General features: G+C 51.7%; 11 protein-coding genes and 1 non-coding gene across 12 annotated transcripts; 6 read left to right on the top strand and 6 right to left on the bottom strand.

The window, feature by feature from the left end:
• Positions 1 to 3,947: 3,947 nt before the first annotated feature.
• B0H65DRAFT_218819 (uncharacterized protein) lies at positions 3,948 to 5,168 on the bottom strand. The gene has a single exon (XM_062822025.1). The coding sequence runs from the start codon at positions 4,828 to 4,830 to the stop codon at positions 3,973 to 3,975; it is 858 nt and encodes a 285-aa protein (XP_062680219.1). The 5' UTR covers positions 4,831 to 5,168; the 3' UTR covers positions 3,948 to 3,972.
• Positions 5,169 to 6,316: 1,148 nt separating this feature from the next.
• B0H65DRAFT_443257 (heterokaryon incompatibility protein-domain-containing protein) lies at positions 6,317 to 8,516 on the top strand (the record flags this gene model as incomplete). Its single annotated transcript, XM_062825628.1, has 3 exons — positions 6,317 to 6,375; positions 6,502 to 6,633; positions 7,160 to 8,516. 3 exons carry the CDS (start codon positions 6,317 to 6,319, stop codon positions 8,514 to 8,516), a joined length of 1,548 nt encoding a protein of 515 aa, XP_062680218.1.
• A 399-nt stretch (positions 8,517 to 8,915) lies between these two features.
• B0H65DRAFT_218813 (uncharacterized protein) lies at positions 8,916 to 9,728 on the top strand. The gene has a single exon (XM_062822024.1). The coding sequence runs from the start codon at positions 9,055 to 9,057 to the stop codon at positions 9,595 to 9,597; it is 543 nt and encodes a 180-aa protein (XP_062680217.1). The 5' UTR covers positions 8,916 to 9,054; the 3' UTR covers positions 9,598 to 9,728.
• Positions 9,729 to 10,126: 398 nt separating this feature from the next.
• On the bottom strand, positions 10,127 to 12,274 carry B0H65DRAFT_558692 (uncharacterized protein; the record flags this gene model as incomplete). The annotated part of the gene is made up of 4 exons (XM_062830112.1): positions 11,858 to 12,274; positions 10,817 to 11,789; positions 10,563 to 10,723; positions 10,127 to 10,540 (listed from the first exon to the last, which is right to left on the bottom strand). Exons 1-4 carry the CDS (start codon positions 12,044 to 12,046, stop codon positions 10,127 to 10,129), a joined length of 1,737 nt encoding a protein of 578 aa, XP_062680216.1. The 5' UTR covers positions 12,047 to 12,274.
• A 112-nt stretch (positions 12,275 to 12,386) lies between these two features.
• On the bottom strand, positions 12,387 to 14,043 carry B0H65DRAFT_575621 (uncharacterized protein; the record flags this gene model as incomplete). The annotated part of the gene is made up of 4 exons (XM_062830628.1): positions 13,614 to 14,043; positions 13,368 to 13,535; positions 12,683 to 13,293; positions 12,387 to 12,615 (listed from the first exon to the last, which is right to left on the bottom strand). The coding sequence occupies exons 1-4, from the start codon at positions 13,677 to 13,679 to the stop codon at positions 12,387 to 12,389; spliced, it is 1,074 nt and encodes a 357-aa protein (XP_062680215.1). The 5' UTR covers positions 13,680 to 14,043.
• B0H65DRAFT_575617 (uncharacterized protein) lies at positions 13,617 to 14,682 on the top strand (the record flags this gene model as incomplete). The annotated part of the gene is made up of 2 exons (XM_062830627.1): positions 13,617 to 14,168; positions 14,276 to 14,682. The coding sequence occupies exons 1-2, from the start codon at positions 14,009 to 14,011 to the stop codon at positions 14,680 to 14,682; spliced, it is 567 nt and encodes a 188-aa protein (XP_062680214.1). The 5' UTR covers positions 13,617 to 14,008.
• A 756-nt stretch (positions 14,683 to 15,438) lies between these two features.
• Positions 15,439 to 15,949, top strand: B0H65DRAFT_468185 (uncharacterized protein). Its single transcript, XM_062826948.1, has one exon. It carries the CDS (start codon positions 15,457 to 15,459, stop codon positions 15,925 to 15,927), a length of 471 nt encoding a protein of 156 aa, XP_062680213.1. The 5' UTR covers positions 15,439 to 15,456; the 3' UTR covers positions 15,928 to 15,949.
• Positions 15,950 to 16,499: 550 nt separating this feature from the next.
• Positions 16,500 to 17,170, bottom strand: B0H65DRAFT_218792 (uncharacterized protein). The gene has a single exon (XM_062822023.1). The coding sequence runs from the start codon at positions 17,128 to 17,130 to the stop codon at positions 16,699 to 16,701; it is 432 nt and encodes a 143-aa protein (XP_062680212.1). The 5' UTR covers positions 17,131 to 17,170; the 3' UTR covers positions 16,500 to 16,698.
• On the bottom strand, positions 17,095 to 17,166 carry B0H65DRAFT_t279. Its single transcript has one exon. It is a non-coding gene; the product is annotated as a tRNA-Thr (tRNA).
• A 545-nt stretch (positions 17,171 to 17,715) lies between the features above and the next one.
• Positions 17,716 to 21,027, bottom strand: B0H65DRAFT_218764 (uncharacterized protein). The gene has a single exon (XM_062822022.1). The coding sequence runs from the start codon at positions 20,742 to 20,744 to the stop codon at positions 17,811 to 17,813; it is 2,934 nt and encodes a 977-aa protein (XP_062680211.1). The 5' UTR covers positions 20,745 to 21,027; the 3' UTR covers positions 17,716 to 17,810.
• Positions 20,927 to 21,172, top strand: B0H65DRAFT_395065 (uncharacterized protein; the record flags this gene model as incomplete). Its single annotated transcript, XM_062823763.1, has 1 exon — positions 20,927 to 21,172. A coding segment is annotated over one exon (246 nt), but the record flags the coding sequence as incomplete, so codon positions are not given.
• An 830-nt stretch (positions 21,173 to 22,002) lies between these two features.
• B0H65DRAFT_218762 (ribonuclease H2, subunit B) lies at positions 22,003 to 23,668 on the top strand. Its single transcript, XM_062822021.1, has one exon. It carries the CDS (start codon positions 22,181 to 22,183, stop codon positions 23,522 to 23,524), a length of 1,344 nt encoding a protein of 447 aa, XP_062680209.1. The 5' UTR covers positions 22,003 to 22,180; the 3' UTR covers positions 23,525 to 23,668.
• The last annotated feature ends 180 nt before the right edge of the window (positions 23,669 to 23,848 follow it).

Raw genomic sequence — 23,848 nt, 5'->3', positions numbered from 1 at the left:
AGCTACATTTTCTTTTTTTTCCTTGAACTGATCACTCAAATCCAACTGATAGGCTCGATAGGTAATTGATCATTGGGAAGGTGGTATGAAAAAAAGTATGCCAAAGACCCTGGCACTGCCTGGGTGTCCGATAAATCGAACCCAGACCAGGACTCGGGACGGAACTCAGGATCCAGACACACATGGTCCTCCGTAATACTAACCTCCACTAGGATAAGGGTGAAAGGGAATATTGAGGCGCAGCATCTGCATTGCGTCGTTGACGTGGGACAAATAAGGGAGGAGTGCAAGTTCATTCGTTACTTGCTACAAAATGGGCTTGGGCTTGATGTCAGTCCCTTCCCGGGCCCCCGTCCCGAGTGGAAAGAAAAGCGGTGTCAACGTAGTAGGTACATGCTACCTCTACCCTGCAGAACAAGAGCAAGCTTGGTGGTAACTTACGACTTGAACGTTTTAGAGTCCTGACGAGTAGTGGAAGATGAACATCTTTCTCTTTCGAGAAAGAAAGCGAGGATAGAAGCTTGAGCTTCCTGGTGGAATCATATATGAATGTGTTAGGTAAGTGGGTATGTGAACTTTTGCTTCCAAGAAGGCAAAGGAAAGGCAAGGAACTACCTGGATGACTTCATCCCAACGACTCAGTTCAGCCCGCCAAGGAGACAATCTCCGACTTCAATATCATGGAAAGTCATGCCAGGCATAATGATGATTAGTACGCATCGAGAGGCTCGGCGTCCTTGGTACTACGTATTCGCTCTCTCGCTCTCGAGACCGGGCCACGGTTGTCTGGTTATCAAGTGGAAGGTAAGGTAACGAGACGTAACGCCTATTATGCCCTTTTTCTTTCTTTTCCCTTCCAGTCACAGTACTAGCAGGCTCTCATCCCAATCGGAGACATTGATGCCAACCATCCACCCGGCCAGCTGTTTGGCAATGCCGCCCGCCTAGTCTAGACCTCAGTCATATCACGGACCAGGCCATGGCCATGGTCAGAAGATGGAGTACCGGAAGCTTTCCAGATCCGCGCTTGATCAACGTTCGGCTGGAGATCACGACTTGCCATTCAGCTAGCTGGGTAGCTTGGACGGAGACCTCAAACTGCGGAAGGTGTTATGTTATGCTATGCTACCTCTGCTAGCCAACCTCCAACCTCCCAGCCTCAGTCTTAGCCCGGCCTCCAAGCACCGGCTTGATACCGAAAAAAAAACGAGGCAGGAAAGAAACTTGATACAGACTTGGCTGGACCCAAACAAACATACCGCGAACTAATCACTTGGCTCCATCAATAATATCGTACAAATGGCAACGTCAACAGGGACTGGGAGGCCGAAAAAGTCTAAGCCTCCTTCGCTTCACGCAGGTGTCAGTACACGGCATATGCCCGCGCGGGTGTGATGGCGGCTTCGGTTCTCCGCCTCCCCGACTCTCAATTTTTGGTTTGGCATTAGTATGCCTTGGTATTGGCATTGACATTACTCGAACGGGGCTGGTATCGGTTGGACGACATGCCATGTCGATGTGCTCTCTTGCATTACGACGACGGTCGTTTCGTCGGGTCTTCTATGGGCGGAGGACTTCGTTGTCAGAGGAACAGTCTAAAATTCGATGTAAGAATTTAGGTCCGTGAGATTATTCTCCGGTCTCAGCAAGAGCTCCGAGAACGCCCTGGCCTTCCACTGTCTTCTCCGATGGTGATAGGGACGACAAGCAGGTAGAGGTAGGCAGTGTACCTAGTGCTCACTTCACTTTCGTGCTGGGCATAGCCAATCGAGCCGACTTCACCAACCTACACCAACGCGTAGGCCAAGCATAGAGGTATAGAGTCCATTAACCACTCATTACCATCGTCGATTTGTTTTTCAACAAGAGGAGACAATTATACAGTCACGAATACCTCCCATGATCCCCGTACCAAGAAAGACATCATGTCGTGAGGGAGCCAAGGTATACACTTCGCTTCACTTACGTCAAAAGAGGCAGGTCAAGCCATGATAGGGTAGATATGGCAAGACAAGATGTTATGAGGCAGATACCAAGCCTGGGAAACAGGTTACGTCGTGGCTAGTTAGCTATCACCATGTCCTGGGCATCGTTGTCAGAATTACCATCGTCTGGGCAAACTGGATATTGCAAATCTCCATCTCCGACTCGGCGCATCGTGGCTGTGAGGATTGAAGCTACGCTACGTCTTGATCTTTGTTGGTGATGGGGATGTGATCGTGATGGGCATGGGCATGGGAATTTTGTGTGCTGTATCAAGGTAGAGGGTAGTTAGGGGGTAGCAAGAGTTGATGGTTGAAGGTAGATGCTCACCCTCGTCACGGTCATTGTCGTCGTCATCTCGACCTTTCTTTGGGCACCTGAATTGCCAAGTCACAATCTTGATCTTCAAACTTCTGGCATCGTGGCTATGCCCTTGAATGGACCATCCCAAGCTTCTTGCTGTTCACGCCCAGCGGTATTGATAAGGACTTGGGAGTAATGACTGGCTGTGATCTCAAAGGACGTTGGACGTGGGGATCAACTTGCGCTAGGAGTATTGATGGTCATGAAACTAATAGGAAGAAACTCCACAGCCAAGAAACTCGCAACCTACATCTCCAGGATGGATTAGATTCAACGAGATGTTTCACTCTCCAGTTTCTCAACAGACAGCCAATGTTATGTTATGAATTGAGCACGTTAAAGAGTAGAAAGACTACCGAGTCTGGCAGTGAACTCATCAAGGTGGAGGTAATGCGGCTCATTGGCAAGTTTCAGCAAGGCATACACGTAGAGATTCCTATCTGCCTGAGCCATCTCTCTTTCCCCATCACATCTCTTGTACAAGCCTCGTAATTTGCCGTCGAGGCATGCTTGGGTAGCTGGAAGCAAGATTATGGCAAGTGAGGAAATGAAGTGAGGGAGAGGCCTCCCAGGGGCAAATTTGACTTTGTAAAATAGGCACAGCCATCAGGGGAACTATCTTGACGAGGGTAAGCCAAAAGACTGGAGAAGAATCTTTTGCCTTGTGGGTTTGTCTCAAACAAAATTTCTGCTTACCTGGCCTTACTACCGCCATAAACAAGGCAGTTTCTACCAAATACTGGTGGTGAACTAGGTGACTTCAACACATGGGCGGATTAATATCGACCAGGCTTTAGCGAAAAATGTCATCCAAACCGCGATGGGTTGCGCGTTTCTAGCAGGATATACACAGCAGTCGAGGGAGGAGACGAGTGAAGGTACTAGCATGAGGGAAAGACAGATGGAGGTGAAGTAAAGCAACAAAAGCGAAAGTTTGTTGGTGAACGTAGGAATCAAAACAGCAGATTACCACGAGAAGGGAGAATATAAAATAACCACCTGTAAGTGTAACAGCAATCGGAGACGAGCAGGCACAATAGCAGCCACATTGTGGCCAGCCGACGATGACTAGATCGGTGTTGATTTCGACTGTGCCATTGTCGCCGGCTTGAAGACAAAAATCTGGGTTGTTTTTTAATGCTTCAATGCACTGGAGGTGATAGGTAGGTATGAAAGCCTGATACGTCTCTTGTTATGTCTGGTTGGTGCAGTAGAGACATGGGGGTAAATGTTGAAGATGAAGGGTGTCACGTGCATATTATCGATAAGAGCGATAAGATAATGACAGTTCCCTAATTCTAGGTATACACCTCCACATGGAACCTTGGACGATGACGACGATCAACACCTGAACGCGACAAAACAGGCATCATCAACAGAGTGGTCATCAACCCAACTTTAATGCCAAAGAGAACGAATGATAACGATACCAAACATGCTCTTACCGACGAGGCATTATGCTATGGTTCTCACGGGGAAGTCTTTGCAGTCCGCGAAAGAATGCGACAACTTCTTGCTGGAACATGAAACTGATTCGGCATTACACTGCCCGCCGAGTCAAAACTTGAGATCTTAAAGATAATCCGGCTTGGGTTGTGTCGGTGGTGGCACACAATCCGTTAGGTGTCAAACTTTGACGAACCTCCATATCGTCCCCTCCTGTCCATCCTGCCAAACCATGGACACCTCGGATCCCTCCTTCCAGCCTTCTTCCGAATCGGAGCCCGAGCCCTGTGGCTTCACCCATGCTTTGACAAGCCGCGAGATTTCGCTCGCCGTCGCCGATGACGCAGCAGTAAAAAGAGAACGCAGGATGTATCCGCGCTTCTTCTGCTGCGGTGTCGTACATCCCTCTTCGTGTTCTCCATCCCCTGCCCTAACGCATACCAAGCGCTCCGACGCCCCATGTTTGATGCTGACGACCCGATAAATGCCGGAGGGCTGCTCAGAGTCGGGGTCTTTCTTCCCGCCATCAAGTCCGAGATACCGCCCGCTCGCGGCATTGCGGAACCCGAGCCAGCCGTCCGTTTCGACGCATTGCCAGTGCCAACTGCATTTGCCTGCGAGCGGGTGGTCCTCTCCCACCACGGCCGGGACTTTGTGGAGGGTCAACTTCCCGCCGACCAGAGTCAACGCTAGGTTGGTGGGCTGGTGGAGGACGAGGTATGTCGACTTGGCCGTGGGATTGTCGTCACGGTCTTGGTAGAAGTCACCAACGGATCCAGATGCGGAAGATTCTAATAAGCGTTCCATCTTTGGCCGAGGCATCGAAGTGATGAAGGTATGAAGAGAGGATGGTGCTGTTGATTCAGAGTCGGACGTGGGAGTTCGGATGGTATCGCTTGAGGAAGTTGAGGGTGTACGAGAAGCAGGAGATGATGATGATGAGGAGTGCGTACTTCTCGCTGGTCGTGTGTGGGCCTTTTCTTTCATTCGGACGCGACTTAACCAGACATCGAATGGGACATCGAATGGGACATCCATGTTTGTTGGGGGACGAAAGGTTCTTATAAGCTGAATCGATCACTAAGACGGGGGAAGAAGGATGAAGAAGAAAGCAGGAAACTGCTACTGTTTCTTACTCTGGTGGCAACCATTACCCACCGGGAACGCTTCAAACGGCTTTCCATCTCCCCATGCATGCCTACCTGACAGGAAAAGGATGGATGCATGCTTCTCTAAGCCGTTTGATCCAACAAATGTCCGCCACGCCGATACCTGCAAACGAAGTCAGCAGCGTGCACGGCCGGGGACAAGTCGGCATCTTTTTGGACGGCTGAGTGGAAGCAACAACCCGATCGACGGTGATTACTGAGTGGGAGAAAGAGTGGGAAGAAGTGCCACTAACGGGAACACACGACGCATAGAACGATTGGACGCTGCTATGTTTCGCTATTTTTCACATACCGACTCAATATTCACAACTCGGCTACAGACGGGAGGTGCTCCTGGTGACGGTCACGCTACAGTTAACGACTCCTGTTGTCGATAAGAACAGGAAGGAACAACCAAACGGCGACGGATGCGGGACTTCTATACTTCCGTTACCTATTCTGAGGCGCTCCTTCCTATCACGACTATGCGACTTCCTCAAGTATTGTGACAGTCCAAATTTTCACCTTTGAGAATCTAGTCGGGCCTGGTCAACCTCCATGCCTCTTCATCCACCTCTGCAGCATTGCTCCCGGACCGCTCTAGCTGCAACGTCCGCATCCCTTCTGGCTGTTCCCTTCCAAGTTCCCAGAGTTAGCTTCAATATCAGCAAAAAGACTGCGAGGAAATAAGACGTACCATCCAGTACTGCAACGGGCACTCGTCGTTCCGCAGAATCCGGTCGAGGCACAGCACTGCTTGTTGAAATCACCGCCGTTACACATCCAACCTTCTTTGCTGGGGCCGCGGGTGCCATCCACTGACGGAATGTTGGTCGTGATATATGCGTTGGACCAAGTCTTTTGGCTGTTTCAACCAAGCCAGGTATGTCAGCAATCGATCCGTTTGAGTTGGGCGAACAGAATACTTACCATCCTTGACCGCAGTGATTGGCGGTATTGCCGCAGAAGCCGCCGCTCAAATAGCACTTACCAGAGGTCGACTCGACACAGGTTTTCCCACAAACGTTCAACCCAACTAAGTTGCCCACGCTGCCTCCTGACCCATCCAACATTTTCCCGGACGACCAGTTTGAAATGCAATCGCACCGCGTGTGTAACTCGCACGCCGTGTGCAAAAAATGGGACTTTGCGGATTTCACTCTCACCAACGCGCCGACACTCGAGCCGACAGGGGCTCCGAGTCTCTCCGGAGGCAAGTACGTCTCCTCGACGACATGGACGTGCCAGCTGGTCGATCCCCACGCCAACGCCCACTCCGGATCCGCCGCCAGCAGGCCAGACCCAAAGAAGCCGCAAGGAGAATACCCTATATCGGCGAGCGGTATTTCGACCCCAACTGACCACAAGATACTATCATGGAGTATTCGGTCGATGCGTTTGGAGAGAAAGAGGGTGCGAGTTTTGATTCGTGCAAGTAAGTCTTCCTTCTACTTCTTCCCCTCTTTTTCCTTCACTCCCTACAGCCCTTTCTTTTCCATTTGCTTGATTACCATTGTTCCTGACAGCCTGGGCTACTTACTAACCATCTTCTGTCTCCTAGCCAAGTACCAGCATACACCGAACCTGCCGTCGACTTCACCATTCCCAGCGCCATCTACGATATGCCCGTATTTGGAGGCACTTGTAGCTTTTACGCAACCAATCAGTTGGCGACCAAGGGGCAGGAGGTCGGGTACCTCGTTTGCGATAAATTTTGGCAGGCCACTTGTACGGTTAGCAAAGCGGTTACGTGCAATACGAAGTCGCTCGCCGGGTTGACTATGACGGAGATCGCGTATTGCGTATGGCCTTGATCTATTGTGATGGAAAGCATCCGATGAGGAGGCCGCTCACCTGGGAATTTGGTGTTGTGGGTGTGTTAAGGCGCCCTTTTTTTCTAGTCGACGAGATCCCATTTGGCCTCGCCAGATGCGTTTGGCGGTGAGGCTAGGACGGCATCCCAATGGTTGATTCGACCATACCTTTTCCACGTGACTGTTCAGCTGATTGGGCAGTATTCGTTCCTTTGAGGAGCTGAAGCATCTTCGCCTTGATCATCCTCCGCAATGAAGCACGGTCGGCGCGTTTTCAGCAACGACACTGGCCTTCCTCTCACTTGTTCTCCTCAACGATAACGCACAGAAAATAGCAGGCCGGAATCGGAGGCAAGTCATCACTCGCACGCTACGGTTTATGAAAATGAGCTAACCATATTCTAGGATCGCCATTGTCCATTTCGACAGATCCAGAATGGCGGAAACGGAAAAGCTTTGTGAATACTGCACCGCCATTGACTTTGAACAGCTTCGCCTTCCATCTTCGAAAGATGTGGAAGGGCTGAACAAAGGACAGCCAATCGAACGAATATTTCCTTGCACCAATTACAATGTTTACAACGATGATCGTCCCCACTGGAGTCTAGGAACCCAGAGCCGTATTGAGACGTCTGCGGCCACTTGCTCATTCTGCCGGGAAGTCTGTCACGTTCTCGAAACATCAGGGGTGCGAGTAAAAGCGCCTTCTGTTTTCGAAAAAGATCCCATTTGCGACGTCTACTTCACCGATGCTGGCTGCGTGGAAGCGCCTCCTGGTGTTACTTGGAAGCGATACGCGCCACTTGAGACATCGTTACGGGAGTTCGCGCGGAAGCATGAATACCTATGGCGTAAACTGCTACCGCAAAAATCCCCTCCCTCGCTGAGGGGCCCCGCTTTTACTTATCCAAGAATCTCCTTGCGATGGACGGTGCCTGAAAAGCATGAGATGCCCTCGTGGAAGCGTTACCCTGAGTATGAAGGCGTTATTGAGCTCTTCGAATGCTTTCAAAGCATTGAAGTGGGCACGAAAAAACGACAAAGCCTGTTTAGTGGCCGGGAAAGGCCAGCCCTGATCGACCTGGAATTGCCACGGCGATGGTTACGTGATTGTTTGGAGAACGATAACGACTGTTGTGCTCCCAAACTAAAAGGCGAAGGTGTCAAAGCGTCAATCTTTCGCCTTATTGACACGAAAACAAAAGCAGTGGTGGGATTCGAGGAGCACCGTCTCGGAGATACTCCGTACGTGACGCTTAGCTATGTTTGGGGCACCACACAACAAGTCATGCTCAAGCGTGAAAATCTCCTTCAATTACAGTCTGCCGGTTCCCTCGCACATATTACTCCACAAACTATTATAGACGCTATGATCTTCACATCCGATATGGGATATCGGTACCTTTGGGTGGACCTTTTCTGTATCATACAAGATGATGACACGGATAAGATGTCCCAAATCCAAAACATGGGTGATATCTACAAGAATTCCGTCTTCACAATTGTGGCCGCTGCAGGTGAGAATTCCGGCTCAGGGCTTGCGAGTATCCATACGCCTCGAACGGTAATCCAACGCAAGGTCCAAGTCAAACCAGCGGGCCCACAAGAAATGCCCTTGTGGCTCATCTCAACAGTGATGCCTCGTACGGAAAGTCTTGAATATTACACATCTAGCCTTCCTTGGCACAACTGTGGTTGGACGTTACAAGAAAGAGCTTTGTCGCGACGCGTGTTCACGTTCACAGGCGAGCAACAACTCTAGAGTTGCAGGCGGTGTCAACGATAGGAGGAGACCGATACTGAGACTGAGCTTACCTCCCTGTCGTGGTGGTGTATGGATGAGGCACACGTAACACTTGGCGGTCCTTTGAGATCTGCTATGAGCCCTGAAGCAAAATTGGACACAAGGCCTATACAGTACAGGTTCTGGAGGACGTATAAGCCTCCCGTGCGAAGAAAATGTCTTACCACCTTACCGACTACATCACTGCAAATTAAGGTGCCGTTCCCAAGCTGGTCATGGCTCGGCTGGAAAGGTGGCATATTTCGGAACCCCACAAGCGCCAATCTAGGGTATGTATCTAGGACTGACAATCTTTGTGGCTTGAAACTTTGACAGATAACAACACAAGTTTCGGGAAACGTTTTTCCACTCCTTGGAGACAAAAGCTGACGTAGAAAACAAAATTAGGGAATTGAAACTCGGGATCACTCCCTACATCCTCAGAAATACGCCCCTTCGACTTATCAAAATCTCCGACGTTCCTCTGGACAACAATCCAAGGACGACGACATCCTCCATGGACGGTACAGAAATTGTACACCGAAAACTACCGCCGCCACCTGACAAAAATCCAAACGCGTCGGAACTCGTGACCTTGGACATCATCTACAAGACCCTCTGCCCAGATATCACACCCGAGCGCCTCTCTCACACCCCCGATGATCAGCTTCTCTTCTTCTGGTGTGAACGTGCTTACCTTTATCTGGTAAAGCCTTCCCACCGCGAGTCACCTATCATCGTAGAGGACGAGAAAGGATCCATCATGCCTCTAGGGTTCATTCATCAACCCTCGGTTGTGGATAATTTGGACGGAAAATGGGAGGGACCTAAACGCACCTGGGAAGTTGAACGAATGAAGGCCGAATTCATTGCGATTTCCAGTTTACCTGACAAATATCCTGGTAATCGTTTATGGCGAAAGAAACTGAACGTGTCTCTTGTATTGTTCCTAGTCAAGAGGCGGGAGGGCATTGCGTATAGGGTCGCTATGCTCGACTATGTTCCCATGCGGAGGTGGCTGAAGTGTAAACGGGAGAGGATCCTTGTTGCTTTGGGGTAGGACATATTACATTCTTTCAGCCTTTTCTCTCCTTTTCTGTTCATCATTTCTTTATTCACTTTCAACCTCTTAACTTTCATTAAGGCTACGTACTACAACTCCAGAGATACTCTAGAGGTACTTCCGTACATCGACAACCACGGCACCTCCACATTTTGTTCCGCTTGTGATAGGGCGGCCCGTGACGGAACAGCCCGTGACCCCTGGATTGAGATATTCTGCGTTACTGCAGGAACATCACTGTGGAGAGACAGGGATGACTTCAGTCCCTGGGCTCCCTGAGCTGTCCAAGCCGCTTTGCATTCCGCAGAGCACAACTTAAACGAGGGATACAGAAACCACGGGCTAGTCTGGCCAAAGACAAAAGACAGAATATTAAGAAGAATAAACGGAGATACAATAAACGATGAAGGTTGGAGGAGTCGAGCCCATCCAACATGTCGGAATCAACAACAACACAAGTTCTCAAGTTCTCAAAAAAGCTATGGTTTGGCTCCCAGGTGCGAGGGTTACCGAGATAGAGAAGGTCCTACCATTCACCTAAATGGAGAAGCTCCTCAAAATAGTTATAGTCTGGCTCCCACGTACGAGGGTTGCCGTGATACGTGAGATGGTCAAAGTACGAATCGTCATGGTTATAAAAGGAGAAGACCCGGGTATATAAGGGCACCAGAAACTCCATACCATTGGTATAGTCCAGCACACTTCTTTCCGGCACGAGCTCGGGCCCGTGGGCAAAGATGGTAGCCCTCTTCTTGAACAGCCAATAACTCTGAGGACCGTCCGTATGAGTTGTAAACAGGCTGTAGTCAAATTCGAGGTTGAAGCGATGCTCAAGTAGGAACATGAAAAGTTGAAGAGGGGGTGGTGGTCGTTCTGCGCCATGGTTTTGATTCGCGATGCCTGAGCGGTTGTATAGGTCGTCAAAAGACCAGGGGTATGTCTAAATAGTCGTTGTGGTTGACATACCCTTCACCGTCAGGATACGTGTACGGAGACGAGGCCGATGCATGTGTTGGCGGCGAATATGCGACCAGTTGCTGCCCAATTGAGTATTTGACGTCGACCTGCATCAGAATTTCTTCGGCTTGGAAAATGCCAAAGAGAACAACCTTTGCGGTTACGGCTTTTGATGGTGTGATCCACAAGTTAGTAGGGGTCGGCGAAGTCGAAGTCGAACCCGCGGTCCCCTCCTGATTGTTGCTGTCGCAGCACGTACAACTCCTCCCGAACCGGCATCTCCCGTCCAGGTTCGTGATGCAGGTCAGAATAAACTCAAACATGTGGACCGCTTGCATGGCAGCCCAGACAACCGCTTCGCCTTCGGCCGGGGATCCGACAAAGCTTGTTGGGAACGACTCGGATAATTGTGTGCTATCCCACTCCATGAAAGCTTTGCTCGGACGGTCGGGGCAACGGTCAACATCCTCGCCTCTATCAAAAGCGGCATAAAGACGGTCGATTTCCAACTGGATAGCGGGGCGGGACGGATCCCGTGATGCCGGTTTTGGTGTGGTTTTGTTGTACTGTGATATGGTGAAACGAATGTACCACTCAATAAATGGACCAAACACGTTCTCCTGGCCACCCAGCTCATTGTTGAGATCATAGACGGGGAACTGACGCAGATACTCACGCATGTCCTCTTTGATGGTAAGCCGGTGATGCCGCTCGTTTGAGCGGTCTGAGGAAGCCTTGCGCATGAGATCCCAGAGCTCCTTCCTCCGCGCTTCTGCTTCTGAAGATGGAGACTGGTCTTCTAGATGGCCGTCACCCGAAGGCGACGACGACGTGTCGTCCACATCCGGGTAGAACGGCTGATTATATGCACGGGCAAACACGGCACCCATGAGAAGGGACGTATAAGCCGCGGTATGGAATCGCTCCGTCCAGACACGCATGCCTTCTCCCGGGTCCTCTGGAGTGTTATTGTTGATGGGGGGTGGCGGTTTCCTATCCTCAGGCCATAGGTTTTGCGGTTGGTTTGCGGGCTGGTTAAAGGCCTTGTTGATCGTGAGGTGGTCGTGGCAGTATCTGAGCTCGACACACTGGACGAAGTGATGCAGACCCAAGACGGAATCGAGCTCTTGAAGGGATGGTTTCCGTAACGCGCCAGTCAAATCGTCGGGTCTGATTTCCGGCGGAAGACGTCCATCGCGATGGGCATCGTGGACAAGAGCGGTGGCGCGGGCCTGGTTGGGATGTTAGACGGACCGGCTCTATGACAATGAAGTAGTGTGCGGTGAACTGGATTACGTACCGCCAGCAAAGCCCAGTCAAAGGCTGGTATGACCTTGGGGGCAACGTGCCACACCACCCTGGGGGCATTTTCAAGCCAAACGTTGTGGATACGGCGGCAGGTCGAGAACAAAGCCCGCAGCTCGGTAAAGGAGTCACAAGATTGAAGGATATAGAGAATTATCTCAACAGGGGCGGAGGTTATGGCCATGATGCATGCGCGGATAGAGGTGTGCTCTCACTCGGATGATGATGAAAGTTGAAAGATGGGTGGCCGAAGGGAAAGAACCGACGTTGGTGATGTTGGTATTTAGAGATGGACGAAGAACGGAACTAGTATATGAAGGGTTTAAGCGAAGGCGGCAAGGTTGCAGTGCATATTGAAACTAAGGGGAGTTAGTAAAGTACTCCGTCGTTAAATTTGGAAAGCGGAGAGAACATGGACCAACATGTCTTGGTAAGTTACAGCACTTTTCTCACAGTGTCCCAACCTTTTACCAGACTAACAAAGACATCTTAAGCCTACCCAACACATCAACACCCTCAAATCATCATTCAACAATCTTATCCACTCCGTCGGGCAACGTCTTCTGCTTCTCAACACATGCCTCAATAAAACGCAACGGCAACTTCATCTCCTCCTCCGACGCCTCCTTCCCCTCCAACGTCTTCGACTGCTCCAAGTACGCTTTCTCAAAAATCCTCCACATCTTGACATCATCATCATCCGCACAACCCTCATCACCACCCTCTCTCTCCGTCTCCTCTACCCTCCGAGGCCTAGGATAATACGGATCATTCACCAGCCTCTCCCTCTTCTCCTCAGTGTCCCTCCTTCAACTCAAACCTACTACACAAGTTAAAATTCAATAACCACATCTCCGCCATTCTCTCCTTTGTTCCGCCGTAATTTCCACCACCAACGACATCGTGACTCTCCTCATCACTTCCCCTTCTCCGGAGCCGTCGACAATGAGGCCTCAAATGTCGACACCCGCCCAAAACAAACTCGACATCATACCCATCCGTCCCAGCCGCCCAATGCATCTCCGCCAGCGTCTCGGCCATCATTGTCACGTACTGAGCAACCGGCAGCTCCAGATCTAGCATCTGGTCCAGGTGGAGGTTATAATTCCTCAAACCAAAATTAGCAGACTCAATTATGGTTCCGTCAGGCTTCCTCGGTCTTCCTCGGCCAAGGTAGACGCGCGCAAGACAGTCTACGTTGACGAGGTTGGAGCTCACAGAGCGTTGCTGGGACGGTAGACAGTAGAGTGGGATCAGAGCGGAGCGGAGGGCGGAGGGGAGAGGGGGGATGTGTTCGGTGAATAAGGCGGGGGCGGGGAGGATGGAAGCCCCGTTGTTTGAAGTTTCGGAGTCTGGAAATTTGGAAAGGTTCTTCTTCCACCAGAGATGGCTATACCCGCCGGCGGCGCTGGTGTCGGAGTCGGAGTTCGGCTCAGGGTCGGTCAGCGGTCGAGGTCATGTTTGCTGCCGCCGGCAGGAGCTTTGTAGGGAAGGAAGGAGAAGACTTGCGGGGTTTGGACACGGATTTTGGGAGGTGACTCGGTGCTGACAGTGGAGATGTGGTCGAGAGAGTCGCGCCTGGCCAAGACGTCTGCTATGCGCTGGTGGACGTGGTAGTCGTTTTGTAAGGCGTCACCGAAGAAGGGGCGGGCGACCTTGATCACGACTCCGGGCTGGTCGGGGACGGTGAAGACGAGCCCGCATTGGCCGAATCCAATTTTTCCAAAACGTTGTATCGTTCATTCCTGAACACCGGATGTGGGTTGGAGCGAGAGAGCTTGGTTGAGGATGTCACGGGGCGACCGAGTATCTTCCATGGTGCCGACTGAGACGGTAACCTTCTACCTAGCCAAATACACGAGGGGCAAACAAACCGCCTGACATTCTTGGTGAGATCCGAGTTTGGTGACACGATACTCCCGTTTTTCCTGTGCCCGGTTAAGTAGCACGAGGCAGAGTCTAGACCTCGAGTGTTTCAGTACTCAGTCTCGGAAGGGAAGTACAGCCTGATAATATGGATGGGTTGGACTTTCCTTCCTTGGGCACCTTCCCTTTTCTCCAAATCATTACCCTCTCCACTGCGACTACCATCCCAAGTTCCTGAATTGGAGCATACTTCTCTCTTTTGAAGAAGACATATGTCGTCATGGATTCAGTAGCAAATTGTCTTTTGAGATTGACCCCAACTTCCCATTCCTCCCCTCGCTTCGCCCTGACAATTTGGTTATTTCACCTTCAGCATGCTTTGGCTCAACTGTCGGACGCTCCTCCCGCTGCTAAGTTCCTCCGCAGAGGACATGCCCGAGGTATGAGAATCGTACCTTGCGATACTTCTCCCATAATCCCTCCCTTCTTGTCACAAATCCGACAGCAATCAAGCAGCGTATATGGTACTAATATAGGCGCTTGAAAGTTACCGTCTTGGGAAACTATCTCTACATCGACGGTGGGGAGATCTCTCAGCTGGCTAACCCCGGCGGAGGCCCCATGAAGTCGACTCTCTCCATAGACATCTCGAGATCATGGTCCGCGCAAACAGTCGAGATCAAGGCAACACCAAAAGGTGACCACGGCCCTGTCGCGCTCTCAGACGAGACCATATGGACAGATCCCAGCAGTAACGCTTTTCACATCTTCGGCGGCCGAGCGCCGAACGGCGTCGGCAAAGAAAATATTACAAAAGATAATGGGATCTGGAAGTTCACAGCCGACGGAAAAGGCGGTGGCGCCTGGGCATTGGAGAAATCCTCCAATATTCATCTGCTCCAGTCAATCGACCTGACTGATAGTGCGGCCTTTGCCAGCACCTATGGCTCATAAAGTCTAGGAATTCACATAGGGGGCACGACGTCATATATGTCAGACCCGGACGTGTGGAGCGGGTTTACAGTCATGTCGTATATGATTACTTACGACATGAAGTCTAAGCAACTAGTATCCTCTGACTTGAGCGCCGCAATACCGCCGGCCGGAGGCTTGCGGAATGGACGGGCACAATATGTCCCTCGATTCGGTCCCAACGGCTTGGTCTTTCTTTTGGGAGGGACCGCATTTGAAAAAAGTTTGCAGGCCGATCATCTGCTGGACTTCGGAAACATAACCTTTTTCGACCCGAAAACTGGGCAATGGATGTGGCAGACCGCGAGCGGCGATATCCCACAGCCTCGGCAAACGGTCTGTATGGCTGGTGTGGCCGGTCCGGCTGGGACATACGAACTGTGAGTTGTCTAACGGAGACCCATCACGACCCGGACTTCAGTACTGTTTTTGTTGCCTGCTGTCTTCCGATATCATTTTCCCCTCATCCACAACCACTCGCTGACAACTTAGTCAAACCTCAGGTTCGTATTCGGAGGCGCCGACGAAACCGCTATGAATTCCTACGACGATCTCTACGTCCTAAGTCTCCCCGGTTTCGTCTGGTTCCAAGCCGCTGAGCGCTCAATCGAGACCCGCGCCAACGCTGCCTGTGCGCTGATAGGGAACCATCAAATGCTGGTGGTGGGCGGCCACGACTTTACCTCGGGCCTAGCTGACCGCGGGCGGTACTGGCAGACGCAGGATCCGTTCCCGCAAGGACTCGGTCTCTTCAATATGACGGCCATGAGCTGGGTCAAAGATTACACCTACCACGCCGATGCGCAGCCCTACAAATCTCCTCAGGTGGTGGAGGACTGGTACAAAAATAATACCAATCTCTCCTCCGCTGTGCCGTGGTCATCTGACGAGGTGAAAGACATGTTTCTCGCGAAGCCTGTCTTATTCAATAACTCGAACTCGAACTCAACAACGTCGGTTGGTTCTAACAAGACGACTACTTCTTCCAACAAAGTTGGCCCGATAGCCGGTGGTGTGGTAGGAGCATTCGTCGGCACGGCAATTCTCCTGTCACTGATCTACTACTTGTGGATCAGGAAACCGATGCCGACTTCGTTCGTGGAATTGGGGTGTCATGAAGGTAGCCCGTCATCCAACACCAAAGCCGAGCTTTCAACGGAGCCGCTGGTGATGGAAATGCCCGTGACGCCACCGGAAGGTACAAGCCGCGAGGAGACACGAGGTTGACGCACGAAACGATATCTACGAGCTCGATGTCACTAGTTGCGCTTGCGAGCTTGACGTGCCTAATCGGACTTGCGCTGGAGATGTGACGAGTCAGGTCGGCGATCCGGTAACAACAGGTGCGGTGACTTCGCGAGAGAGTTGATATTGGTTTGGAAAATCCTCTTGAATCACGTACCTATGTGTAGAGGTAATTGGCCATCGTGACTTCGATGCACCATGCACTTAGGATGAAGCCAGACAGCCAAACGGTCTACATGATTCAAGCGTACAGCATGGGTGCCAATGAATGGCTGTCTCTCGAAGTCGATGTCAAGCCTATATAGAAGTGTTCCTCTGCACCACCATTCATGCCCGCCCAGTGTCAAGTTTCGCATCGTCCATTATCGAAAAACAACAGCGATAAACTTCCCAACCCTGCCGCACTAATTACAATATCAACAACCAACCATCTTTGACAATTCCACAATCCACCAAGTCAAACCAGCCCAACTAAATCCAACATGGCCATCCCGTACGTAATCATACATGCACCCAGCTGCTGGCTCTCTTCTCTCCTTGGGGGCTGGCTCTGGCCCTTTGTTACTCAACAACCTAAGTCTAACTAACCTGCTTTGTTGCATGATCCAGACTAGATTGCCCACAGTACCAGGCGTACCTGGCAGCCGAAAAGAAGAGGCAGGAGGAACAGAGGAAGAGGGAAGAGGAGGAGAGAAAGAAGAAGGAAGAGGAGGAGAAAAAGAAGAAGGAGGAGGCGGCGGCAGCTTCTAAGAGCTAAATTAAGGATTTAGGGTTATTTGCTCGTTCTGTTGATGGAAAGGTCGAGATATCGTGTTGTTGGATGGAACAAATTGTGAGTTGGCGAACCGGTTGGGGATTCGTTCGAGTGTGACGGTTTGGCGAGTTGGAGGTAGGTAAAATTGTTGGAAAACGGAATGAAAGGTCTAGAATGGCATGCACCTGCGAGTATTTGGGAATTACATACCTAAACATCTGAGAGCGAGTCTCGTAATGTCGAAGGAAGACCGGTGGTTTTCCTAAAATCGCTTCATTCACTTCCCGAAGATATGATGAAAGACAGACAAACACCTGGGAAAAAAAAAGGAATTGTTGGAAACTGCAAAAAGAAACATTGCAAGAGAAAAAAAAAGTTAAAAGAAATGATTGGGTTGCCCACAGCCAGAATCGAACTGACGACCTCATCATTACTAGTGATGCGCTCTACCACTGAGCCATGCGGGCTTTGATTGGTTATTAGTTGTTGTTGAAAAATGCTACCGAACTGAGGCTTAAGTGACCAGTACGAAATCCTCTCAGACTGACCGTTGTAACTTTCATCTCAACTCTGATTTCCTGACGTTTTTTGCTTTTACAACTCCAGTGTACATACCCAATATGACATCCCATGTATGCGACCACTCACTTCGTACAAAGTGCCTTTGCGGTCTTTCGATGTTTTCGGTATAGACAGAACACAAATATTGCCATTGCGCCAGTTATGTGTCTGCGTATGTCTGTGTGTGTGTGTGTGTTGTCATTCAATTCATCATACAAAAGAAAGATCAAGATCCAGTCCGAAACCCGAAGCCACCCATCCATCCTCCATGCCCCAAACAGTTGCAACCATACCCATCCAATCCAATCCAGTCTATAAAACAAACCTCCGAGGAGCCATCCAGTTTCCAGCCAATAACTGAACCAAGCCGAAATACCCAACCAACCGATCAACCGCATCGTATCCAGACATACAATGAGCATGAAAGTTCTTGATCCCAACGCATCAACCACGTCCACCATGCCAATGCATTACAACATCCACGTATACCCCACTAACAACCATCTTTGCCCATCCATATGTATACATACCCCTTGAGCTTTTCGACTCCTTACTTCAAAACAATCAAATCATCATCATCATCCTCACTCAACACCACCTGTCGTCTACTCTTCTGCGCCGCACTCAACAAGAACCCCTTTTCCCCCAAACTATCCCTGCCCGCCTCTCTAATACCCTTATCCGTCACGAACCTCGTCTTCTTCCTCACCGGCGGTTGGGCACCTTGCGAGTGCCCGTCAGCAGCAGCAGCGGCTTGTGCGGCGGCGGCTGCTCTAGCGGCTGCTAGACGTGCGGACGCTGAGGCGCCGAGGAGACGAGAGGAGGATAAAGAGGAGGTGTGGGAAGTGGTGGGACCGGTGGTTGTAGTGCCGGAGGAGTTATTAGGGGCAGCGGAGAAGCGGACGGCGGGGGAGGGGCGGTTGGGGAGGTTGCTGTGGCCCTGGGTCATTGTTGGGGCGTTGGAGGAGTTGGTGAAGTTGAAGTCTCTGGAGGAGGTGGAGAGACGGTTGATGGCGGGGGTGAGGCCGGTTGAGGTTGTGGTGGTGGAGGATTTGGTTAGGGCCGGAGTGGAATCGCGCATGCTGGAGGTGCTGGCGCGGTGGGAGAGGTTGAGCTTTTCGCCTTCTTTCATCCGAGAGAGCTTGTCGCGGAGGCCGGAGCCCCAGCCTAGGGAGGGGGCTTTCGTGTTGCTGGTGTAGTTGGAGGGGGTGATGGTTGCGCTGCTGGTGGAGTTGGATTTGCTGAAGCTGTTTTCGCTTGAGAGGGCGGACTCGGGGCGCTTGCGCTTTATTGGGCCGAGGTCGATCTTGGGCTGTTCTTCGCCCTTTTTGCGGAGTAGGCCGAGGGCTTGGAGGTCGTATCGGGGTCTGCCGCCAAAGCCTAGGGGGTCATTTATGCTGTTGCTTTGGCTGTGGCCGGACAGTGACGACATCGGTGTTGAGACGGTGGCTGACGAGAAGGAAGCAGAACCTGACATGGGTACTGAGGTGGTGGAGGAGAAGCTTGCGCGAAGACCACCAGCGGCTCGACTCATGTACTCTCTCCCAGCACCACCACCCACTTCGGCCAGCTTTCTTGCAATCTCAGCTTCCTTCTCCTTCCTCGCCAAGCTTCTCTTGATGGCTTCCTTCTTCTCGGCCTGATCAGCCATGCCACCGCCATCAATGAGCTCTGCGGCAGTACGGTTCATGAAGAAGTGACTACCGGTTGATCGGTCGTATTGACCCCTCAGTCGTATTTCCTCCTCCTTTCTCCTAGCATCTTCACTCTTGGCGTACCTAGAGTTTTGCTTGTATTTCTCTCCAAAACCGAAAGAGTTATTCAATTCAAGCCTCCCCTGTCTCGACTTGTTCACTGCTTCGTTGGTATGGAAATCGCAGTACTCGGTACGTCGGAGGTTTACCCAACTCTTGCAAAGCATACCATCCTTCTTGACACTCTTACAGTAGCCCAGATCGCGCGCATTACCAATCTCCAAGATGGTATCCTCATCGCTGTTGATTACCAACGAGAACCGGCCGGTGTCTTGCTGCCCCTGTTTTGGCGCCATGATGGTCGGATTGAGGATGGCGAGAATAGTTCCCGGTGTGAGCTTCCAAAAGCGGTCGAATCCGGAGTTAAAGAGAAACAGTTCCACTTCATACTGAAGATCACAGAGGCTGATGACCATGTACTTGCCGCGCTCTTGCAGGGGCTTGCCGTCACTACGATGACTGCGCGGTTCGGACTTGGTTGCGACAATGGCGAAGACGACAACATCGGATTCGACATCAGGGAGGGACCAGTCGGGCGCCTTGACTTGCCTCAAAAGATCCTTCAGACCATACGTCTTCTTGCCTGTGATAGCGCGGGTGACCACATTATGGGGGAGAATGCGCTTGGACAGGCGAAGACCTGAATATGGTTCGAAGCCAGGCTCATTATCGGAGTTGACTTGTGTCGAGCTTGGTTGCGTAAACGACGATGATGCGCTCATGGCCGGTCGGCCACGAGCTCCTGCAGTCGATGAAGATCCTCCTGTTGCCGATAGAATCTCGTCCCGGGAATATTCCGGAGCCTTGTATGGAACTTCGGGAACGTCCACCGCTTTGGTCTTGTACTCCTCCATCTCTTCCCTGCCAATACTGAAGGCATTACTCCTGATCTTCTGTATCCTCTGTGCTCTTTCCCTGCGCTCCTGCTCTTCGTTCCTGGCAGATGCTAGCCGCTCGTTGAAACTCATGGGACGTCTTTCTTCTGCTTGGGAGAAGGAGTTTGCCCGCCCGTCGAAGCTTACAGGACGACGGGAACTGGGTTGATCTTCGCTAAAGGATGTCGTCATGGACCGTCGCAAGTAGCCGGACTGCTGGGACTGTAGATTCTGGGAAGAAGGACGTTCGCTTTCGACCTTTCGTAACGAGGGCGCCCTTTTGAGTGACATGTCGGCCGCTTTTCGTCCCTTGTCGATTCCCAACATGACCCTCTGGGGTGACTGAGGAGGCTGAGGAGCGGATTCACTACGTCCCCTCCTGATCGGAGAAGCGGGAACCTGGACGGGATTCGACTGTTGTTCCATCCTATCTCTTGCCGCAGCTAACCTTGACTGAATGGGAAGTCCGGCTGGGGGTTGCATCGAGTTCTTCGAGTTGTTCGCCGAAGCGCTTTCTGGCCGGCCTCCATTCGATCGTGCGTCCATGGATGAGTTTGCCCTTTTTAGCGCCTTTGCATTTTGTATCTTTTTCAACTTCATGCGCGCCTGAATTTCTTGCAGCTTCAGCTGTACCATCTCCTCGTCCTCATCTTCATCCTCCAGGTCGTCCACGTCGATCATAACGGCGTCCTCATTGTCGGTGTAGCGCGCCGCTAGGGCGGGGTTCGATCGGGACATTCTGAGTCTGGATGGCGACGGGGTGGGCGACGTTTGCATTTCACGAAAGCGCTGGCGGCCTCGCGGGGTACTGATGAGAGCTTCGTGAGGGGACCGGGGTGGCCAATGTGTCGCCATGACCTTTTGTTGCGTTCCAACACTAGTAACCCGAACCCAGGATGTTATCCGCCGGGAATGTGATCTGAAGTATCGACGAGGTGATGGGGATCGTCTCCGCCCAAGGTTATCGAGCAGCCCAAAGCGACTCGACTGGACTGGTGGCCCAGGGCAGATCCGGAACCCAGGGAGACGGGGACGGGATAGAAAGCGGAGATCGAATTTGGATTATTGACCGGGCGGCGGCGGGGAGGTGTGTGTGCAGCTGGTTCAGTTCAGGATCGATGTTGCAGGTTCCAGGTTTATGCAAGGATGGGACGGGACCTGAAGGCTATGGCTATTTGGGCGGCCAATTAGTGTGCGACAAGGACGACATTTACGGACATTGGTCGCCAAAGGGAAGGACTGCAGGCTGGATGGTGTTATGCAGGGAGGCGCCCGAGGGTGAGACTGTGCGGTGGTCGGTGGAAGCGAAAGAAGATGGACGAGAAGAGTTCGGGAATCGTGTGGCTGTTCGTAAAAGTGTTTAGGTTGAGTTTGTTGGCCTAGTGGAACTCGAGAAATCCAGGCAAATCTAAAAAGTCATGGTGTAATAACCACACAGTCAGTCGTGGCGGCCAAGAATAGGTCCAGTCCCAAGATGAGGTGCAAACATTCGCAAGGCTCCATTCAGGCCTTTTTGAGTCTTTCAAAATCTTCCAGGCTTGGGCACACTCACAGATTATAGGGTAGTCAAGTCAGGCAGCGTTGCTGTGGTAATGGAAGAAAAGAAAAAAGCGAAAATATTTTTACCAATGAATAGTGAAGAGAAAGTGGATGTTTCACGATAAGCCACAAATTAACTGACAACGAAAAAGATTGAAATCGTGAAATCGGCGGCGGATGTCGGTATCGCGGCGGTATGATGGTATCAAGGCTGGTCGGGTTTAGCTTGGCCGTGGAAGTGCAAGACTGGATCGAAAGCCAAAACTGGAATGGTGAGAGAGTGACAGTGGCATTGGCAGCCATCAACAGCGGGCGCGAGTGCGTGGACGGGACAACGACAGCGGGGGAATTCAAGGTTGAGAAGTTAGGGTCCCGGTCACATGGTTGGCCAGACATCAGAAAGTGGAGTCCAGTCTCCAAGACAACGCGATCTCTGGCAAAGCGCAAACGGCAAAACTTGGGGAAGTCTCGTGTAAGTGGGTCATTTAACCAAAGAGGGTGGGGCGCGCTACGAAATCGCGGTCAGTCGCGTCGGTCTCCAGCCAAAGTCGCGATTGATGGTCAGGGGTCTGCCGCTCACTGTGGAGAGCTGGGTCAAGCGAAGCCGTCTCCATCCAGCCATTGGAGTTCGGACTTTTGGGACCCTGGCGATATCACACATTGCGACTCTTAACACAAGAAACAAACAAAGACACGAGCATAACATCTAATTTCGGGCAGAAGGGTGTGAAGAACTCAAGTCAAAAATAGCCATGCCACGAACAACACGATCGAAAGCCGCCGCAACGGCCAGCGCAGAATCCAAGGACACTTCAAAGACAAAGTCGACGTCCACCACCAAGACCAAGAGCGCCTCCAGCAACAGCTCAATCTACACCCTCGCCCCAGAAGTCGATTCCCCTCCCAACATCTTCATCCTCCCCAAGTCCGCCACCCCACAATCCCGCATCGTCACCCTCCAAAACCCGCGCTATGCCAAACCCACGCGCTACCTCGTCTGCCCCGACTCCGGCAGCTTCTACGAGTTCACCAAGATCGCCGCCCCCCAGAACAAATCCCCACGCAGCTGGCTAATCGACAGCGCCACCCTCGAAGACGGCACCCCCCTCACGCCCGCGCAAACCACAAAAGACTCCGAGCTCTACGTGGCCACGCAGATCGACCCCCTCTTCCTCGTGCTGCCCGCCCTAGCAGCAGCCAAGATCACAGACAAGAAGCAGCAGCAGCGCATGTTCCTCTCGAGCGACGACCACTTTGACGCCGTATCGGAGCAGGACAGCAGTGATGGAAAGAGGAAGAACCACCTCCTGGAAGTGCTCAAATGGCCTCAAGCGCGAAAACTGCTTGAGAAGCGCATGGCGAGCGTCTGCGACACCGTGGAGGCGGGTGACGAGACGATGTTTCGACTTAACGAGACAAAGCTTGTCGAGGAGCTGTTGTCGAAAGCCAAGCGCATGAGCGAGGGCGGTTTGCCGAAGAGTATGGAGGAGAAGTTTGTCGCTAAGGCGTTGGAGGCGCCGATTGTGGGGATTAGGACGACGGTGACGAGGTCGAGTACCACTGTCACCACTGAGTCTACCAGTACTGAGTCGCAAGAAGGGGAGGAGACGATGGAAACAATGACGACGACGACCTCCCTCTCCGAAGCCACCACCGCTGTAGCGACTCCAACGGCCGGAGCCGGAGTCGAAGTCGTCGCCTCCCTCCTCCCCACCCCAGAAATCCTCAACCTCCAACGTCTCCGCGTATCTCTCAATTTCCTCACCTCCTCTTATCTCCCTCCTTCCCTCTCCTCTTACCTCAAGTCCCAACTATCCTCTCCCTCCTCAGTGGACTTTACCCCCCTAGAGTCCTACCTGGCGCAATTAACCAAGCTCCGCCAAGAAGCGGTCGCGTCGAGGTCGCACAGTGATTTCTCGCGGAAGCGGATAGCGGGAGACGAGGAGGAGGCGTTTGAGAGGGCGGAGAAAAGACGCAAAAAGGAAGAAGAAGAAAAGGTGAAGAAGGCGGGTGTGAGTAGGGGGGTGAAGGAGTTGGCCAAGGTTAATACGAGGGGGATGATGAAGTTGACTAGTTTTTTTCAGAAGAAGACGTGAAGTTGGTGGGGGATTGGGGTTTTGGGAATGGGGGATGAAAGGTTCTGTCTGGATAGGGCAAAAGGGAAAAGGGATTGATATGTATGGCAAGATCACAAAAATGGCGTTTTGAAGGGTTTCAAGGTTTGGTTTGGGTATCTGTACATATTGGGTATATGGGGTTCTAAAAAGACATGGCTCTTGACTCCGTTGCGGAGGTACAGCATTCTATCATATCTTCATCTCATCTCGTCATGATCATGATCATAAGCATGTCCAGCACACTTTTCATCCCTCCCCTTCCATTGTTCAACGCGCACCACCCCTCGTCGAACTCCCACCTCT

This window comes from Neurospora tetraspora, assembly GCF_033439725.1.
Source record: "Neurospora tetraspora strain CBS 560.94 chromosome Unknown B0H65scaffold_5, whole genome shotgun sequence".
NCBI lineage: Eukaryota > Fungi > Ascomycota > Sordariomycetes > Sordariales > Sordariaceae > Neurospora > Neurospora tetraspora.
Note: the sequence above shows the minus strand (reverse complement) of the source record. Positions and strands in the feature narration are given on the sequence as shown.

What these genes read in the sequence shown, in the direction of transcription:
- B0H65DRAFT_218813 (XM_062822024.1), top strand. Translation starts at nt 9,055, where the DNA reads ATGGACGGTACAGAAATTGTACACCGAAAACTACCGCCGCCACCTGAC.
- B0H65DRAFT_218762 (XM_062822021.1), top strand. Translation starts at nt 22,181, where the DNA reads ATGCCACGAACAACACGATCGAAAGCCGCCGCAACGGCCAGCGCAGAA.
- B0H65DRAFT_218764 (XM_062822022.1), bottom strand. Translation starts at nt 20,744, where the DNA reads ATGGCGACACATTGGCCACCCCGGTCCCCTCACGAAGCTCTCATCAGT.
- B0H65DRAFT_218819 (XM_062822025.1), bottom strand. Translation starts at nt 4,830, where the DNA reads ATGGATGTCCCATTCGATGTCCCATTCGATGTCTGGTTAAGTCGCGTC.
- B0H65DRAFT_468185 (XM_062826948.1), top strand. Translation starts at nt 15,457, where the DNA reads ATGACGGCCATGAGCTGGGTCAAAGATTACACCTACCACGCCGATGCG.
- B0H65DRAFT_218792 (XM_062822023.1), bottom strand. Translation starts at nt 17,130, where the DNA reads ATGATGAGGTCGTCAGTTCGATTCTGGCTGTGGGCAACCCAATCATTT.